Source organism: Cydia strobilella, chromosome 18 (assembly GCF_947568885.1).
Source record: "Cydia strobilella chromosome 18, ilCydStro3.1, whole genome shotgun sequence".
In the NCBI taxonomy this organism is placed as follows: domain Eukaryota; kingdom Metazoa; phylum Arthropoda; class Insecta; order Lepidoptera; family Tortricidae; genus Cydia; species Cydia strobilella.
The window spans coordinates 11,051,381-11,070,753 of record NC_086058.1 but is presented as its reverse complement, the minus strand read 5'-3'; the positions used below and the strand labels follow the sequence as shown (position 1 = coordinate 11,070,753).

The 19,373-nt window shown below is 39.1% G+C and overlaps 2 protein-coding genes across 3 annotated transcripts in view; both read left to right on the top strand.

Annotated features, from left to right (window-relative positions):
* Positions 1 to 4,541, top strand: part of LOC134749341 (protein disabled) — a 32,890-nt gene extending 28,349 nt beyond the window's left edge. The window contains exon 21 of the mRNA XM_063684260.1: positions 181 to 4,541. Within this exon, the coding sequence (XP_063540330.1) occupies positions 181 to 349 (169 nt within the window). The 3' untranslated portion in view covers positions 350 to 4,541. The remainder of the gene's footprint in view (positions 1 to 180) is intronic.
* Positions 4,542 to 15,156: 10,615 nt separating this feature from the next.
* Positions 15,157 to 18,700, top strand: LOC134749786 (uncharacterized). 2 transcript variants are annotated; one of them, XR_010128512.1, is made up of 5 exons: positions 15,157 to 15,375; positions 15,599 to 15,787; positions 16,350 to 16,445; positions 16,798 to 17,784; positions 18,619 to 18,700. XR_010128512.1 is itself a non-coding variant. In XM_063684822.1 (5 exons), exons 1-4 carry the CDS (start codon positions 15,289 to 15,291, stop codon positions 16,945 to 16,947), a joined length of 522 nt encoding a protein of 173 aa, XP_063540892.1. In that variant the 5' UTR covers positions 15,158 to 15,288; the 3' UTR covers positions 16,948 to 16,951; positions 18,619 to 18,700. The 2 variants fall into 2 exon arrangements, 1 of the variants encoding a protein (XP_063540892.1); XM_063684822.1 differs by having other exon boundaries at positions 15,158 to 15,375; positions 16,798 to 16,951.
* The last annotated feature ends 673 nt before the right edge of the window (positions 18,701 to 19,373 follow it).

Here is a 19,373-nt window from a genome sequence, read left to right as displayed (position 1 = left end):
ACGGCTACAGAACCATACACTAAGCATAATCCGATTCAATGTCCCCTTGGCCAATATTTCACTGGTGTGGTTTCATTGAATATTGGACGGAAAGGTCTTTAAAATATGATTGGTTAAACGGTCGGCGCCACCCCTTTTCATTTATGTATGTCGAAATATATGTTAGTGTTAATTTTACAGGCCCAAGCCCCAACCGACCCACAGGGACATCAAAAAATCTGAATCCGTCAACATCTTCACCCGCGAGTCCGACCCGTTCGAGGGCGACGACTTCTTCGCCTGCACCGGCTCGGACCGCGCCGCGCGCCGCGAGAACTGGCCCGGGGACTTCCAGGGGTTCAATGCGTGAGGACGAGTTCGCTTCGTCGCGCCTCGTGTGACCATAGACTAAACGATGGACTCTAGGAATACAGTCTGTAATGTCTATGGGGTGACAGACGGCGTTTATGAAAAGTAATGAAGACTAGACAGAATAGTATGACGGATCAGACCGCGCCGGGGGACTTTCAGGGGATGCGTGAGGCCGTGTTCGATTCGTCGTGTGACCATAGACTAAATAATGGGATTCTAGGAATACAGTCTGTATGTCTATAGGGTGACAGACGGCGTTTATGAAAAGTAATGAAGACTAGACATAATAGTATGACGGATCCGACCGCGCCGAGCGCCGAAGGACTTTCAGTGGCTTAATGCGTGAAGCCGAGTTCGATTCGTCGTGTGACCATAGACTAAATAATGGGACTCTAGTAATACAGTCTGTGATGTCTATGGGGTGACAGACGGCGTTTATGAAAAGTAATGAAGACTAGTGTGACAGACGGAATAGTATGAAGGATCCGACCGCGCCGCGCGTCGGGGGGCTTTCAGGGGCTTAATGCGTGAGGCGGTGTTCGATTCGTCGTGTGACCATAGACTAAATAGGCGCACTTGTTTATGGTGTGACGTACAGCGTTAATGAAGAACGGAAAAGACTTGTTAAGCTTTGGCGTGCGGCTAAAGACAGAATGGTGTGACGGTTCCAGACCCGGTGGCCCGGGGACTTCCAAGGAATCAACGCGTGAGGCTGAGTACGTTTCGTCGTGTGATTGTAGAAATGATGGACGCAGGGGACGGACGTTTTTTTTAAGAATAGCGAAGTTTTCTCCGTCGTGTGTGCTTAGGTAGTGCAGAGTTATATGTCTCAGCCTGCCTATACGCCTTATCAAACCTGTGACCATGGACGAAATAATAGTCTTACACAACCCTATGACCACCATACACAGCTGAATTCAGAGCTTTTCTTATTGTGTGCTAACAGATTTCCTGTGTCATAGACAGTTCTATCTGAAATAGGTCAGTTCCAGGTTCCAGGTTTCCGTGACCGATCTATTTATCAGTCATGTGGTGGCCATTATAAATGTGAATGGTGTGACGAAACAGCGTTTGAGAACCGAATAGTGAAAAGTCTTGCCATATGAGGATCTCACCTTAATAGTGTTTTGTGTTAAAAGTGAACATAGATAATTTGAATATAAGAAATGTGGTGATCCAATCATATCATAATCGACATAACACTTAACACTTGTGTCAGACTTGTGCAAATACATAAAAAGTACACAAACAAACATAATAATGGAAACAAACATTTAAAAAAAGGAATCAATTGCTAAAAAAACCGTATCTGTTATATTCAAATATCTAAAAAATTCCCTAAAGTGTTTCATCCTTAAATAGTGAGAAGCGTTACTTCTCCGTCTGAACTAGGCCTTGTAAGTACTATTTATACCTAACTGTAATAATTATAGGCTATGCACCCATTGACCATTTTTCATCCTAGTATTATTAGGGGGATTTTAAAAGAGTGACCGAATTTTTCCTCTCAATTTTTTCTTCACAAATTACTTTGAATCTTGATTTCTTCCGATATTGATAGAGGGCAAAATAGTGTATTTTTTCCTACGTATTTTAGATGTTCGTTTTGTTGCTTCCATAATTATATGTACTTACTTCCATGGGTACCCGTAGAAAATGAAATTATCCTTGGGACACTTAGTAGGAATACTATTAAAGTAAAAAAAAAAAAAAAATTGACTTATTTTGCCACCGTTTGCCGCATATGGCCCTACGACTGTCCATTATATGTACTTGTACTATGCATACATATGCGCGAGTTGCGGAAAGTTTCGAAAATGTTGGAAAAGATTATGGAAATTGTAGGAAAATTAACAGGAAACAAAGGAAATGGACAATTTCGATTCTCATTCAAAAATGTAAAAGTTTTAGGATTTTTTCTATGTAGAAATTTCGGAATTTTGGGATCTTTTCGACGGCAAATGAGTAAATGTTTACTTTAAGGGAGTAAAACGGGCACTTTTTTGTAAATCCCCACAAGGCGTGTATGGGTTAGAGCGGGCTCAGCGTACATGCCTGACGCAACCTGTGATATGTATAAGCAACGCCCTTCTGCTTTGTTGATGCTTTTATAGTTCCGTAGTTACTATTAGGAACCTGAGTTATTCGCAGCGCACATGGGATTAAAATAAGACAGGCATTTTCATCAGTAGAGCGCACAGTCTACATAAAAATACTACTCACTTGCTAGTATGAGTTGCGTTCTCCCGACTCCATTTATCTAGCGCGACTTCAAGTATGGACACGCGCGCAAATACGAAACTCATGCTAGCCGGTCTGAAGGCTGCATTTTTATAATAGCATGACGTCAAAAGATCGCAAGGCGGTCTATTCACGGATGGTGCGACCGATTGTATTATTATTTTTTTTACCTTATTGCATTATTTGCAATGGCACACTGCACTGCGTCCGATTCGCAAGTCGCTCCGAGGTTTGAGCGAGACAACGCTATGAGTGGATTATAGCGACATCTCGCTCGCACGTCGGAGCGACGTGCGAATCGGACGGATATTAAGGTTCATACATAGTTATGAACTTGACTGTACTTATACCGCGCTCCGGACGTCTATTTTCTATGCCCGTTGCAAAAAGTGAGTCTCCGTTTTGCTATTTCACTTGACATTTTTAACGTGGAGTGTAGGTACGTCGCAAGAGACCGTGAAAAGGGCTATTAAAAAGGGAAGGTTGGCGAGCGAGGAGTTTTTAAGGCTCAGTAGCAAAACTTGTTTTGGGCACAAAAGCTTTGTATTTATATTCATATAGCACGTTTGACCAATGGGATTAAACATGTTTCCGCTGCCTTCCAGCGTTTTTGTACGAATCAAGTATTAATATAATCCATTTATTTTAAGTAGAACTTGTTTGTAAGTATATACTTAATTATTGTTACAAATGTAATAAGTACTGTTCAATTTTTATAGTAGACCGTTTTCTTTCACTGCAATGTCGGCGAGTTTTTACATGAGCATTTAATAATAAGTAGAAAGATCCTGTAGATCCTTTTGTGTATTTAAAGCATTTTTCTCGCTTTTTTATAGTTTTCATGGCGAAGAGATGGAAATTGGATCATTGATGGGTCCAAATGTAAAGATGTATAGTTTACCTTTTAATATGCTTTTTTAAGTATGTAAATGCATTTCTTACCAAATAAAGATCATTCATTAAGTTTTGAACTGAAGAGAAAGATAAGAATAATAGTTGTAAAGTAACACTGTGAATATTTTCTGTGATATTTTATTTTGAATGTGATGCTTATTTATTTTTGTTTTTTATAGGTTTGACATGACTTTATATCCCAATGCACTTAATTTATTTGTTTATTAATTTATTTGTTACTATACAGACGAACCAATAGACGTGCGGCACCATAGAAGAATTCGTGGCAACAAAATAGTAGTTAAACTAAACAAGTAGGACACGTTCTTACAGCGGCGCTTCCAATTTGATTGAACTCACTAAACCGTACCTCTTATACTTAGAAACGGTGTCCTAACATCGTGTACCACACTCACTGTTAAATAATTGACGATTTGAAAACCTTAATGCAATACCATAAGGTTTACAAATGGTTAGTTAAAAGAGTTGCAGTTGGTACACTCAAGTGTAAAAATATGGGTGTAGACAACTTACCTACTCAAAAATATGTCCCATAGTTCTTAATTCGCTGACATAAGAGCTAACTACTACTTTGAGGTCACACAAAAAAATATTTGATTTTGCACGTCTATAAGTGTCGCTTAACTTCAAACTCATTCGACCCTCAGCAAATATCTACCCTATTACAGACAGATGCATTTACCCGAGTTTGAAGTTAAGCGACTCAAGTTCTCTCGCGTAATATAATAAAAACCTAATCCATTCATGTAGAACACCATATACCTACTTACTGTAATGTATCTCCAATATAAAATACTCGTAAATATTTTATAGCAGTCAATGATATTAATGTGAACTAAAATGTTACCTATACCTAATATTTGCGAAGTCAGTTTTTATATAAATGTATTGTATTTTTTGTACATAAGGTAGTTAGATGAAATTAATTATGTGCAATTATTACCACCTTTACGGCGCAATACCAAAGGTATTTTATGTTCTGTAACTGTTGTGTAAAATATTTGGAGTTATTAAATTATAACATCATGAATGAACTGTTTTTATTTTATTCGATTTCCTACTCGCGATATTTAACTCCTGAAGCCCCAGAGGGGACTACATTTGCCAGTCAAAAAATGACCTAAATTTCAGACCAGGATTCATGCTGTCTGTCCATCTGTCACCAGGCTGTATCTCATGAACCGTGATTGTCGCGACAGACGCGAATTTATAACACCCAAGACGAATTTCCTTGCGGCAACACCTAACAGCGCCCTCTAGGTGGAATTGTGGTAAGTTAATCCGATGTGAAGGTTAAAGCAGTAAAAGACAATATGGCGCGTGTGAATGAGCAAGGCGCGAGAGTTCTCGAAAGTGATATAAAGTGAGGAAGTCTACAGCTGTCCAGAATCATCTAAAGCTAAGTATTTTATCTGCTTAGTGGCTCGCAGTGGTGGTATGGTTTCTCTATACGATTATCTCCTTATTTGTTTCGGCTTGCCACGGTCTCCGCCGTGGAAGCAATAAGTTTGTGTGAGTACAACTTGCTACGGTCTCCGCCGTGGAAGTTGTGTGGAGCCCATCTTAGGTAAGGCGGACTAGGTAATTTATAGATTATGTAGGAGAGGGGTGGCTTCGGCTGCTGACGTCTCCTTTATCAATATGTAAGAGTGACCACAACGGTGGCCGACTCTAGAAGTTCTGTGGCCTTGGCTGCTAGGTTCTCCTTTATCCTGTGCAGGAGTGCAGAGATGACTACGGTCGCTTGGTATTCCATTATCAGCACGTATTATGCATGTACTGAGCACACACTTTGCGAAGGGCGGCTACAATGGTAGCTGATATATCCTACATCCGGCCGGGTAAGATGTGGCTCGCTAGTAAAGATGTTATATTTATGTGTGGGGTTAATTGTTAGGAGAATACCATGTTCATAGAGCAATTTCACCCACAGATCTCGGTGCGATAATACAGCCGCCATAAATTAAGCGAAGCAGAGACTGAGGCTCCTCTGGCCCTGGAGTAGAGCAGAGGTCCAGAGAGAGCGAGGATGAAGAATCCTTCATAGTATATGAAGGTATGTATGCTAAGCATTCTATAACTTTTACACCCATAGTAACATTATATTTGTTGCCGCCTTTCCCCTTTTTACGGTCTCATTTATATACCGTAGGCGGCTAGGGGAGAGGCGGCCACAATGGTGGAGGTGCTGGGATGCAGCAGATAAAGAACCAAGGCTTATATTATACATATAAAGAATGCAAAGCATACATCTTCACTATAGGCATACATTTACAATCGAAAATTATAGATGGCGCTACGAGTAGCGAAAGTTTTATATTTGATGTATACGTTTTAAGGTATTTTCTTACGATGTCTGGTTAGGCATTAATTTGGGCTCGATTAAATAAAGAGGCTGGCATTAATACTTACTAATTGAAGATAATTTGAGTAAAAAAGGTCATGTTTTTATTCGCGTAACCGGCAGAAAATAGACATTGTACGGACTGCCAACATGAAGAAATTGCATCATGGTGAACGGAATTGGCAGAAAGACGTTTCTATTAAAGATGTATTTATTTTCCAATTAGAAAGGAGAAGCTAACTAGCAAGAAGAATATACAGAGATAAAAATAAAATTTACTGAAGCATTTGTCTGTATTTATCAATTATGATACTTATTATTTTTATATTAAGTGATACTATTGAGTAATAGTACCTTAGAGTTACCAACATAATCGCAAGAATAGACTAGGCTAGACACCTAGGAAAGGCCCGAAGTCAGCGACAGGTGTTGCCACTTCAGGAAGACTACCCAAGAAGTCGGCGGAAATACATGGATCATCGGGACTATCAAGATAACTAAAGAAAAGGAAAAAATTTAGTTACTAAGTGGATTCGACTTTGAAAAGTTATGCGATAATTAATTACCAATTAGACGGTTAGGTAGTTACGTTGTAGCAAACTATACCTAGTGATAAAGAGGTAATATATTTAAGTTTATGAATTTAAGATAAATTGATTGTTTAATATTTTTAAAAGATTAGCACATTCAAAAGGAGTATGATAAGAAGGTAAAAAAGAATCATAATGACTAATTGGTATCTTATAAGAAATATACGCGTAGTAAATGAGAGTTTGTATACTCTTTATTTGCTTCGTGTATCATATTATACCTTTTATCTGGTTCCAAGAAATAGAGTCTATCATCATTTACAAGGAATTAGCTTAGAAAACGTGAGAATTTTCAACAAGAGTTCGAGATTCGTTCCGTATTTGATAAAAATTTAGGGAGAAGTTGAGTCGACTTTGGCAACATTGACTGCTGAACCTTACACTTTACTCGCTTCGCCATTTTAAATTGTTGGTGGCCGGTCCTGATACAGTCGCAAGCTTCCCCAAGAAGGCTCAAAATTTAAAGGTAATTATTGAGAATATTGTAATAAAAGGGGCTCCGACAACGGGGCAAGCGTGTATATATGTAGGATCTTCAAAAATGTGTACATTTACGTTCATAGGTACAGGGAATTCGCCGCCGCCAACCATACCGGACAAGACAACCTCGGATTTGACAAAAACCCCAGATTATACAAAGTTACTCGGACTAGACTATCTCGGTAAGTTTTTAAACATTTTCTTTGTAGTGATAGTACCTTATTCTAAAATATAGGTACAGGATCATCATTTACACCGGCGTGGTCGAGGACAACCATGCGGTGGCCATGATTATTTTAAGGTTAAAACAAAGAAAAGTATTAAATTTAATGAAGTTTCTTTCGTTATTGTGTGAATTACGGGTCTATTTCATCCTTTTATTGAATTGTTTTAACTTTCTAGAAATTTACGAGATGAAATAAGCTTATACGGTATGGTAATAAAGTTCAGTCGTAGAAACTTCTAGAACATGGCGGATCTTAATATTTTCACAAGTTACAGGACCTTTTAGAACATTCTCACGGGTTCTAAGATAGATAGTTCGGTATTTTTCCATTTCATTATACTCTTATTGGAAATTCAAAATACAGTTAACTTCCCTTCTAATTGATCTTATGAGTTCATAAGTAAAGTTTTATTTGAGGTTATTTTGAATAATCACAGATATGGAAAGATTTAGTACCTGTCATTTGAACTAAAATTACTTGAGGGAATTTATACCCAATTTATTTTACATAAATTAGCTACGAAAGGCCAGGTTATGTTATATTATATCATTCATAACAATTGTGCTGTGTATAGATATAAGCTGACACTTTCTTTGCAGGTATTATAATTATAATTATGTGTTCCTGGATTTATTGATTAAGTGTTTCTTTCAAGTGTTCAAATACCAATAAATAATCAAACAAGTGAAGCAAATAAAATAATAATAATTATTTCAAGAGTTCAAGTGGTAGCTAACGTTAACGGTAGATTTTGTATGGTGGTAACAGTGTACAAACGTCATCGTCACTTACTGATTTTAACAAGGCCTCAGGCTTGGCCTGGTGGAACCTATAAATGATATAAAAGAAAGATAGGTCGCCGAGCACATTCATATGTCAGTATGTATGTTATGTTGTTAATCACTTTTATTTTGTCTTCTTTCATGGTAATTTTGAAGGAAACTTTTAGTCGATTAAGTCAATGATTTTAATTAGATAAAGTAAATTGGATTCAACTTTATCTCTTTAAGTTTCAAATTTGAAAGGCTTGTAAGGGTCTTTAGTTGAACCTTGATTTCAATATTTGATTTTATTAAAATAAATAATGAATGAAATTACTAAAAAATTAATAAAACTAAATTATTATAAAATAAAATTATTGAGTTAATATCATTAAAATTTTAGATTAAAGGAATTTAGGTTATATAGGTTTGTCTCTGTACTTTACAGGCTTAGACAAGACTAAAGCTTAAACAAAACATCAAAATGGACGACATTCTTTTAAGAAGGCTTAGGCTCATTAACGATAAACTCACTACGGACTTAGAAATAATTCCTGATATAGTAAATTCAGAAAACTTAATGCAGGCTCAAATTGCATACAGTAAATTGGAAGCGTCCCTGAAAAGGCTTGGCAGCGACCTGATAGAATATTTCAGACTAGCTTCGACTCCCGCGTCCGATGAAATCTGCTTAATAAGTGAAGTACAACTTCAAGCCGAGGAGACTTTAGCGGAGCTTAAGGTGAAGATCGACCAAGTGACTTCGACGAACAAACCTTCCGAGAAACTAACAGAACCGAACTCCTCGTGCCGACTTCCTAAACTTCAACTGCCGGTGTACAGCGGGGACGTACTAGCCTGGTGTGAATTCTGGGACGTCTTCAGAAGCAACATCGATTCAAGGAACCTGCCTGAAGTGGACAAGCTATCATATCTTAAGACTTCAGTGGCAGGAGATGCCAAGAAAGCCATTGACGGACTGTCAACTACTAATGCCAACTATGATATCGCAGTTTCGATATTGAAAGAGCGGTTTGGCAAGACGTCTCATTTAATAGATGCACACTATGCTGCACTATATAAGGTTAAGATGGCAAAAGGCTCCGCTGAAGATTGCAGGAAGACATTCAACGAAATTGAGAAGCATCTTAAAATTTTAGAGTCGTTAGGTGAAGATATTAACCACAATCATCTACGATTCATGCTATTGGAGAAATTTCCTTCGGAACTAGTATACGAAATAAAACTAAAAGTTAATGATGAATCTATACAGGAACTCAGAGGCCAGTTAGACAGAATTATCACCGCTAAGGAGGATTCAGAAAGGATCTCGGGCAGGAAACGCCCTCATGAAACGGAAGATAGTACCGTTGGAACTCTTCATATAAACGCAAAACGTGCGAAATACGCAAACCAACCCCAACCACAACACAGTAACCAGAAGAAACAAAACCAACAAGGAGGCTTTGATAGAAGATCGGTGCAGATCAAGAAGTTTATTGGTTTTAAGAAACAGAATAAAGGGAACAGACCGAACCAAACTCAAACTTCAAATAAAGGTCAATCCGAACCTCAGCCAGGCCCCTCTGGAGAGAAGAAAGAATGGGTATGCGTCTTTTGCAAAGGGAATCACTTTAATGACAAATGCACTGAAGCTACTACCTTGGTAGAAAGAAAGAAACGACTAGGAAAACGATGCTTCCTATGTTTTAAGTTAAATCACTTTATGAAAGATTGCAAGATCGGTCGTAAGTGTACCGTTTGCCACGGTGAAGTACTGCATAACCGAGCTTTATGTCCTTTAAATTTTCAGAAGGAAGGCCCGGTGAAGAAACAGTTGTGACTGTCCTAGAAGAGGGTATTACAACGCTCCAAACAGCACTAGTTTATGCAAACCCCTTAGATGATAAAAATAAACAATATAAATATAGACTTCTTTTAGATCCCGGTTCTCAACGCTCCTATGTCACGTTTCAAACGGCCAAAGAATTGAAGCTTCCCGTCGAAGAAGAAAGTCATTTAGTAGTGTTCACCTTTGGTGATGATCCTCCTAAAGAAATACACAGCCCTATAGTTACTCTACAGTTGCTGTCAAGAACAAATAAGAAGATAGTTATACGGGTTAACTGCGTAGAACGTATTTCAAGAGGGTACATACCTAATGTCAAGATGAAGGACTTACCGGAGACATATGTACTAGCGGATGACGGTTCGTTAAGCGGACCAGTACAGATTCTGGTCGGAAACGAGTACTATTGTAACATAACCTATGAGAAGAAAGTACAATTGGACAGTAACCTGTTTCTGATCTACTCTGCCCTTGGTTGGATAATAAGTGGTAGAACAGAATCACAACTTAGTGACGAACCGTACGTAGTGACTTACACTCAGACTTGCATTGAAACGAAGCTTCATCAACCAGACCCACCTCTTTGTGATGCTGACATAAAGAGCCTTTGGGAACTAGAATGTATAGGTATCAGTGATTCCCCAAGAGCAACTAGAGAAGAAGAAGCGATCAAGTATTTCAACGATACTACAGTTAACCTAAATAATCGTTACACGGTAAGCTGGCCTTGGATAACTTATCCACCTGACTTACCTAACAATTTTGGAATGGCCTTTGGTCGCTTATCAAGCTTATTGAAGCGTATGGATCAAGACACGTTACTAGCGTATAGCGATACTTTTAAACAACAATTAGATAAAGGTATAATAGAAATAGTACCTACTTCAAGAATGTCAATGGGTAAACTCGTACATTACTTACCTTTCCACGGAGTACATCATCGAGGGAAACCTATGAGGATAGTTTATGATGCTAGCTCTAAGAGTAGCAAGGATACGAAAAGTCTGAACGAATGTTTGTACAGAGGACCACTCATGTTAGAAGACCTCACTGGCTTACTTATAAAATTTAGAACCCATCAAATAGGTTTAACCTCAGATATTGAGAAAGCTTTTTTACAGATGGCGTTGCATGAAAAGGATCGTGATGTTACCAGATTCTTGTGGCTCAAAGATACCTCTAAACCGGTATCTCAGGACAACCTACTATACCTTAGATTTTGTAGAGTACCATTCGGCGTCATTTCTTCACCGTTTTTACTTAATGCAACTATCAAACACCACCTGTCCAAAGCGGAAGACCAACAAGTCAAACAGAAAGCGAATGACATATATGTAGATAACTTTGTATCGGGTTCCAACACTACGGATGAAGCGATGGAGCTCTACAGAAACCTAAAAGGGTCTTTTCAAGATATTTCAATGTCACTCAGGGATTGGAGTTCGAATTCTAAGGAATTCATGAAGAAGGTTTCTGATACATATAAAAAAGATAAAGTAAAGGACATCAAAAGGGATACTCTTCAGTTGAAGCCTAACTTGCAAGAGGAAGCGGTAACAAAAAGAGGAGTACTGAAGACTATCGCATCAATCTACGATCCATGTGGTTATGCTGCACCCTATACCCTAGCGTCTAAACTTTTTCTACAAAGACTTTGGAAGGCTGGAGTATCATGGGACTCACCGTTATCAAGCGAACTAACGGAAGAATGGAACATAATCCGACAGAATTTGAAAGCCATTGGAGAAGTGTCGGTGGACAGATGCTACATAAAGACACCAATGGAAAGGAACTACCAACTACACTGTTTCACAGATGCCTCTCTACAGCCTTATGCAGCATCAGTTTTTTTAGTTTGCGGTTCAAAGAGAAGTTTCATTATGGGAAAATCCCGTCTGATACCGGTAAAAGACCAGGAGAGTCTCAAGATACCCCGTCTGGAACTTTTAGGAGTACTGATTGGCAGTAGGCTAATAAAGTTCGTTCTTAAGTTTCTTCAGCAGAAGATAGTAAGGCAAGTCTTGTGGACCGACAGCCAGATTGTTGTAGAATGGTGCAAATCTGATAAACTGTTGCCACCCTTCGTTGCCAGGCGGGTAGAAGAGATCAGAAAGAATAAAGATCTGGAGATCAGATACCTTTCAACAGACCTGAATCCAGCAGACGTAGGCACCAGACCCACCTGTTCGAGAGAGGACAGAGAGAAATGGCTGACTGGTCCACAATTTATAGTAGAAGATCCTAAGACGTGGCCAACTACAACTAGCAGTGGACCAACCAGTTCTCTCTTGATTGGGGAGGGTCTTGGAATCCAAGAAGAAGAACCGATGGAAACAGTTGATCCAGACATACCCGATGTTAGTCTGATGGAAACGAGACATAGTGCAACCGCAAAAGAAGTAACCGCACAAGAAAATGATCAGACGCCAGATGATAAGTTTCTAAGGTTGAAAGAAATTCAAGCTGAATACTTTCCTCTAGAGGTAGAAGGAAAAGTAACTAGTTTAAGTTTGAATTTAGGCGTATTTAAAGACATAGATGACTTACTAAGATGTAAAGGTCGTATGAAACATGCAGACTGGTCATTTGATAAACGCTACCCTATACTTATACCGAAAAATTCAGACTTCACCAACGAAACTATAATGAAGATTCATCGAGAAAATATGCATGTTGGCGTGAGTCACACGTTAAGCAAGATAAGGGAAACTTACTGGATACCACAAGGAAGAAGCAAAGTTCAAAATATTTTGAGGAAATGTCCTGAATGTAAGAAACATGACGGAGGGCCATATAAACTACCGGAAACTCCTGCTTTACCGAAAGAGAGGGTTAATTATAGTTCTCCATTTACATACGTTGGCACAGACTACCTGGGACCACTTCTAGTTAACAATGGGAATGGCAGTTGCAAAAGGTGGATTAGCCTCTACACATGTTTAGCTGTAAGAGCCATTCATCTAGAAGTTGTAAAGGACCTAACGGCGGAAGAAGGTTTAATGGCCTTACGTAGAATGATCTCAACAAGAGGAGTACCTTCTTTGATAACGTCTGATAACGCGGCTCACTATAAGTTACTCTCAGAGATTCTTCAGATCCCATACTGCTTAGATAAGGAGATAAGATGGAAATTTATACCACAGTTAGCACCATGGCATGGAGGTTTCTACGAAAGATTGGTCGGTTTAGTTAAGAACTGTATGAAGAAAACTTTACAGAAACATCTATTGAACGACAGCCAGCTCGTTACAGCGGTAAAAGAAATTGAAGCAGTTCTGAACACAAGACCATTAACATACGTGGATTCAGAGCCTGATCATGTACTAAAACCATCAGACTTCCTTACCATGGGAAAGTGTATTACTATGGAAACGTCGAATAAGGATCCTACGTCACAAGGGACGGTGACTAAAGATAACCTAATTAAAGGTTGGAAGAAAGCACAGATAATTCTACGAGAGTTTAAAGAGATGTTTGAGAACAGGTACCTCCTAAATTTGAGAGAAAGATATTCCCACCACCCTAAAGAACCTAGGGTGACTTCAAAGTTAGAACCGAAGATAGGTCAAATCGTGCAGATTAAAGGTGACACGAGGAATAGGATCAACTGGAAAGTTGGGAAAATAGTATCTTTAAGGGAAAGCGCCGACGGATTATGTAGGGTTGCCACGGTACGAGTAGGAGATACCGAATACACAAGATCTATCACGCATCTCTACCCTTTAGAGATCGAAGAGGGAGAAGAACACTGTAAACAAACATCACCTTATAACGAAAACGCAGAAGAACCTCTGCAGCTTCCTGACCTTCCACCTCCATCTTGCGGGAACGTTGACGTCCAGGACGTTGCTGAGTCTCCTTCTGAACAAAGATTCACTCCAGTAACAGCTAGAGATGATCCAGAAGAAGAAGTTCTACCCTATGCCTCGCCAGTAGAGGAAAGGAGTTCCTTCAAACAAGTAGTAGAGTCTACATCTAGTAAGTTAAACGAGCCTAAGCCTAAGTCTATGTCCGAACCAGAACCACTCGCGGTCGTCGACCCCGAGTATTACGACCACACTGATCCCGAGCTACACCACTTGGAGGAAATTGCGCCAGAAGGACAAGAAGACGAATCAAGACCTAAAAGAGCCGCAGCTCTTCGGGCCCTTGAAAAGATTAAAGAATGGACCAGCAATCTAGTCGCTGTGCTTCTGCCTGAGGCGGGGAGTGTCGCGACAGACGCGAATTTATAACACCCAAGACGAATTTCCTTGCGGCAACACCTAACAGCGCCCTCTAGGTGGAATTGTGGTAAGTTAATCCGATGTGAAGGTTAAAGCAGTAAAAGACAATATGGCGCGTGTGAATGAGCAAGGCGCGAGAGTTCTCGAAAGTGATATAAAGTGAGGAAGTCTACAGCTGTCCAGAATCATCTAAAGCTAAGTATTTTATCTGCTTAGTGGCTCGCAGTGGTGGTATGGTTTCTCTATACGATTATCTCCTTATTTGTTTCGGCTTGCCACGGTCTCCGCCGTGGAAGCAATAAGTTTGTGTGAGTACAACTTGCTACGGTCTCCGCCGTGGAAGTTGTGTGGAGCCCATCTTAGGTAAGGCGGACTAGGTAATTTATAGATTATGTAGGAGAGGGGTGGCTTCGGCTGCTGACGTCTCCTTTATCAATATGTTACAACGGTGGCCGACTCTAGAAGTTCTGTGGCCTTGGCTGCTAGGTTCTCCTTTATCCTGTGCAGGAGTGCAGAGATGACTACGGTCGCTTGGTATTCCATTATCAGCACGTATTATGCATGTACTGAGCACACACTTTGCGAAGGGCGGCTACAATGGTAGCTGATATATCCTACATCCGGCCGGGTAAGATGTGGCTCGCTAGTAAAGATGTTATATTTATGTGTGGGGTTAATTGTTAGGAGAATACCATGTTCATAGAGCAATTTCACCCACAGATCTCGGTGCGATAATACAGCCGCCATAAATTAAGCGAAGCAGAGACTGAGGCTCCTCTGGCCCTGGAGTAGAGCAGAGGTCCAGAGAGAGCGAGGATGAAGAATCCTTCATAGTATATGAAGGTATGTATGCTAAGCATTCTATAACTTTTACACCCATAGTAACATTATATTTGTTGCCGCCTTTCCCCTTTTTACGGTCTCATTTATATACCGTAGGCGGCTAGGGGAGAGGCGGCCACAGTGATAGCTAGACAGTTGAAATTTTCACAGATGTATTTCTGTTGCCGCTTTAACAACAAACACGAAAAAGTACGGAACCCTCTGTGGGCGAGTCCGGTTTTTAGATTGTATTTTGGGAATGAATGTAGAACGCATCAATTTTCTGAACGTGCTCTAGCATTCAAATCAAATGTCAATGTCAGATTTGATTTGACTTTCTTTTGGTTAGCACTGTTAGCGGCTGGCACATTTTGTGGATTTTTCTATACCACCGTAATTTATCTCCCTTTTCTTGAATGAAATTTTTGATCTAGTAAACATAATAAAGAGGGTATTATATCCCAGATAATATACACAACAAAATGAGCGCGTGTACCGTGGAAGTCGTGAAAATACTTGGAAAATATCTCAACGTACCGGTTGGCACTGCTTGCTACAGTACGGAAAAGGTATTTTATTTCAATTGTTATCCTGTTTTAATTAAAGGTACTTATATTCTACACATGACTAATAGCCTCGTGATGCCATTAAAGTTTTTAGCGTATCTCGTCTATTCTTCTTTTAAGTTTGTGCCACGTGAAATCTCTTGCATTAATGGGTACCCATTTCTAATGTTATTTTTTTTATGAATGTTTAGTAACATCAAATATTTACATTTGACGGATTTTACAGGTAGTGACTGCGGTAATTAACAAGCGAAGTGTCGAAGGCTTTGCTACGATAATTTTGCGTTTAGCGTCACAAAGCGGTGTACAAATGACGCAAAAACAAACCTTGCTATGCTACCAGTGGCTAGAACACATCTCTATGTATGCCAACCAGGCAGCAGCTAACCCGGCATTTGCTAAGAGTTTCCTACAAGTAAGTATTACTTTCAAAAATATTCACTAGATATAAGAAAATAAACAGAGCACAATGCAATGTGACATGTTACATTATAATAAGTGTATGATTGCACATAGATATCTATGCAGCAAACCGAAGTAATGCTGGTTTAAGGTGGTCCTAATTACTTAATTAGTCAAGGTGTGACTCTTTGTCAGATATTCTGACTGCATATTTAATATCACATCATATCAGCCGAAAGACATCCACTGCTGGACATAGGCCTCCCCAAGGGATCTCCACAACGACCGGTCTTGCGCAGCTCTCATCCATCGGCTTCCCGCGACCAACCAGATTAACCAGATTGTCGGACCATTCTGCTGCGTTTTCCGACGAACATCACCTGAATGTCAATAAATAAATAAAAGGTTAATGGGTCGCTGTAGCACTGAATTGACAGACAAGGAATTTCAAATAAAATATAAATAATTTAACCTAGATATAAGACATGTAATGACTTAGGCTAGTCCTGTAACGTTGCATTTTGTTTTAAATAAATTGAAATTGAAATTGATAATTTTTTTTTTTTTCATTTCAGGATATTAATAAAGCTTTGCAGAGAAACACATATCTAACCGGACAATCATTAAACATTGCAGATGTGGCTGCCTACCATGTTTTATATCCTTTACTGGTAACTATTGTTTATTGATTTTAAAAGGTTTTTTAGGGTTCTGTTCCCCAAGGGTAAAAACGGGACCCTATTACTAAGACTCCTCTGTCTATCTGTCTGTCACCAGGCTGTATCTCATGAACCGTGATAGCTAGAGAGTTGAAATTTTCACAGATGATGTATTTCTGTTGCCGCTACAATAACAAATACTAAAAAGTACGGAATCCTCGGTTGGAGAGTCCGACTCGCACTTTTAAGAAATGTCTTTTAAGAGATGGTTTTTAAGAAACATTGATATTCCATTGATTAACTCAGTGTGTGTATTGCAATGCATATTGTGCAACACAAAGATAAGACTAAATTTATTTTTCAGGAGCGCCTTTCCATCTCTGAAAGAGAGTCATTGCTGCACCTCTGTAGATGGTCAAAGCACATCCAGGCTCAACCGAACGTGTGTGTCAACCGACCTCCTCTACCAATGAACACCCTGACCCTCACTACATTAGCTCCAGCCGTGCATTAGTGTTGTAAGTATGTAGCAAAGAGTTATTATTAGTCAAACAGGCAGTGTTGGCCCAAACGTTAATGCAATTAACCATTCTTCTTCTTCCTCGGTCCCTCATTGCTGAGGATCGCGACCATGTATGCTCCGTCTCCATATGAGTCACGCACTGCATGTTGCCGCCAACCACCCCCTTCACACCATCAGACCATCTCGTGGGTGCTTTTCCTTAACTATTAACCAGTACAAATTGAAACGTAAACTGTAACCGTCCGTTACGGTTTACGGTTCAATTTGTACTGGTTAACGGTTAATTGCAATTAACGTTCGGCCAACACTGAAAAGAGGTATGTAGTCAGAAAACTTTGAGCCTCAAATTTGACAGCCAAAGTAGATGTCGCTCTGCAGCCACATTAATTTATGTGAAATCACTGGTTGTCTAAAGTAGACATTTTCAATTTGGATTATTACATATTCATTTTATTGAAAACTTTGCACCACATAACGCCATCTAGATAAGTTGTCAAAATCTGGGGTACATTTTTTTATTACACTACATCTCTTTTACAATCAATAACTGAAGTAAATTATTTGATACCTAGTGAAAAGATCTCTTGAGGAATAAAAGTATTTAGTTGATTGACCTTGAATGTAGGTAATAATAATAAAATGTAAGATTCAATTTAAAATAAATTATTTCTTCCATGAGATTTGTTATGTAAGTTATATGTTACATTTTATTTGAACACCTTATCAGTTCCCCGTATTTCATGTAGTGAATACATTGCTGTAGCTATGTTTCTGATATTATTATTTAGTACTTTTACCTTATGTTTATCAAGAAACTACATGTTTTGTGTAAGTATAAGTATTATACTCTACTCTAGCTAATCATGTCACGTACTTGAGCAGATACGTCTATGTATCTCGTTTTTCTGTACTAAGGAAAGAGATAAAACAATTGCCTTAAATAGTGGCATGACCAAATACTTTTACCCTGAGTGTGTGTGTAGGGTCTATAGGCCCCGTGAGCGTTGGATGGTCTGCCACTTCATGACCGCCGGCCTAGCCAAGGTGACAATCGCTATCGCTTCGCCATCGAATCGCTTTGTGTCTCTCTATCACTCTTCCATATTAGTGTGACAGTGACAGTTGCGTTTCGTTCGCTACGTAGCGTTAGCGATTGGCATGTTGTCTACGAGGCCTGAATCGTAAACTTTAATGCTAAATACTTCTAAGCATGTGCTGCCCGCTGCCCCCTATAGTTCCCTTACGTATTGTACTGCCATCTTGTGGCCTAAATCCAAAAGTTAAACTTGCCAATATTCTTTATGCAAATAGACTGAGAGGGCTTCTCTGCTGCCCCCTACAATAGTTCACGCACGCTACCTATAATTACTTTAAATGTAAGTGCAGGTACCCTAGGGGATGATCATCATCTTCCTCGCATTGTAATAGCGTTTTGCCACGGCTCATGAAAGCCTGGGGCCCGCTTGGCAACTAATCTCAAGAATTGCTGTTTTTTACGAAATCGAGTGCCATCTGACTGCATGACCAATCCAAAGGCCAAGGCAAAGGCCTTTTGGGATTAGTCCGGTTTCCTCGCGTTGTTTTCCTTCACCGAAAGGAGATATGCATTTAAAAATGTTCATTTCTACTTAAGTAACGTAACGTGTGTGTTACCTATTTCAGACCGGGGCGCCTTTGAACATGGATGGGCTCCCAAACCCAGTATTACCACATGAAATTAGAAATATGACGAAATTTAATTCCTCCTTCTTATATTTCCCAAATCCATTCTCGTACCCAAACTACCCGGTTATATTGTACGCGTAAACGAAATAAAACAACAATTAAGGTTCAGAATTTATTCTGATTTGCTTCTATGTCTACTGGTGACTTACATACTTTAAATAAATAAAAAAACATGTCTAAGAATTAAGATACATATTGCATAATATATAATAATAAATGTTAAAAAACTTTATTGTACTACAAAATAAAAAAATACCTACAGAAAACGAATTGAAGGTTAGAGGCTACCTAAGCAGGTAACAACAGGCGGACTTATCGCTAAACAGTGTTCTCCTCGAGACAACCTTTAGATAGCGAAACTTGACACAAACATTCAAATAAGTAGAGTGATCATGTTATACGCACATTTATCCACCTAAAAATAACAAATTTCGACGTGAATGGCCAGTTTTAAAATAATTTTAATATATGTGAGTCTCACGGGAGTAAAATTATTGTTAAAACAAGTTTCTACATTGAAATATATAATAATATAGATAGATAGATAGATAGATAGATAGATAGATAAACTGTTTATTTGTTTGCCACAATACACACAAAATATTCAAATACAGAAATGACATAGGTACACAGAACAATCCAGAAAATAAATAAAAATTACAACAACAAATAAGTCACACCGATTTTTACAT

Coding starts and splice junctions, on each gene's coding strand:
- LOC134749786 (XM_063684822.1), top strand. CDS start 15,289: ATGAGCGCGTGTACCGTGGAAGTCGTGAAAATACTTGGAAAATATCTC. Junction 15,376..15,598: donor CTTGCTACAGTACGGAAAAG/GTATTTTATTTC, acceptor CGGATTTTACAG/GTAGTGACTGCGGTAATTAA. Junction 16,446..16,797: donor ATGTTTTATATCCTTTACTG/GTAACTATTGTT, acceptor TTTATTTTTCAG/GAGCGCCTTTCCATCTCTGA.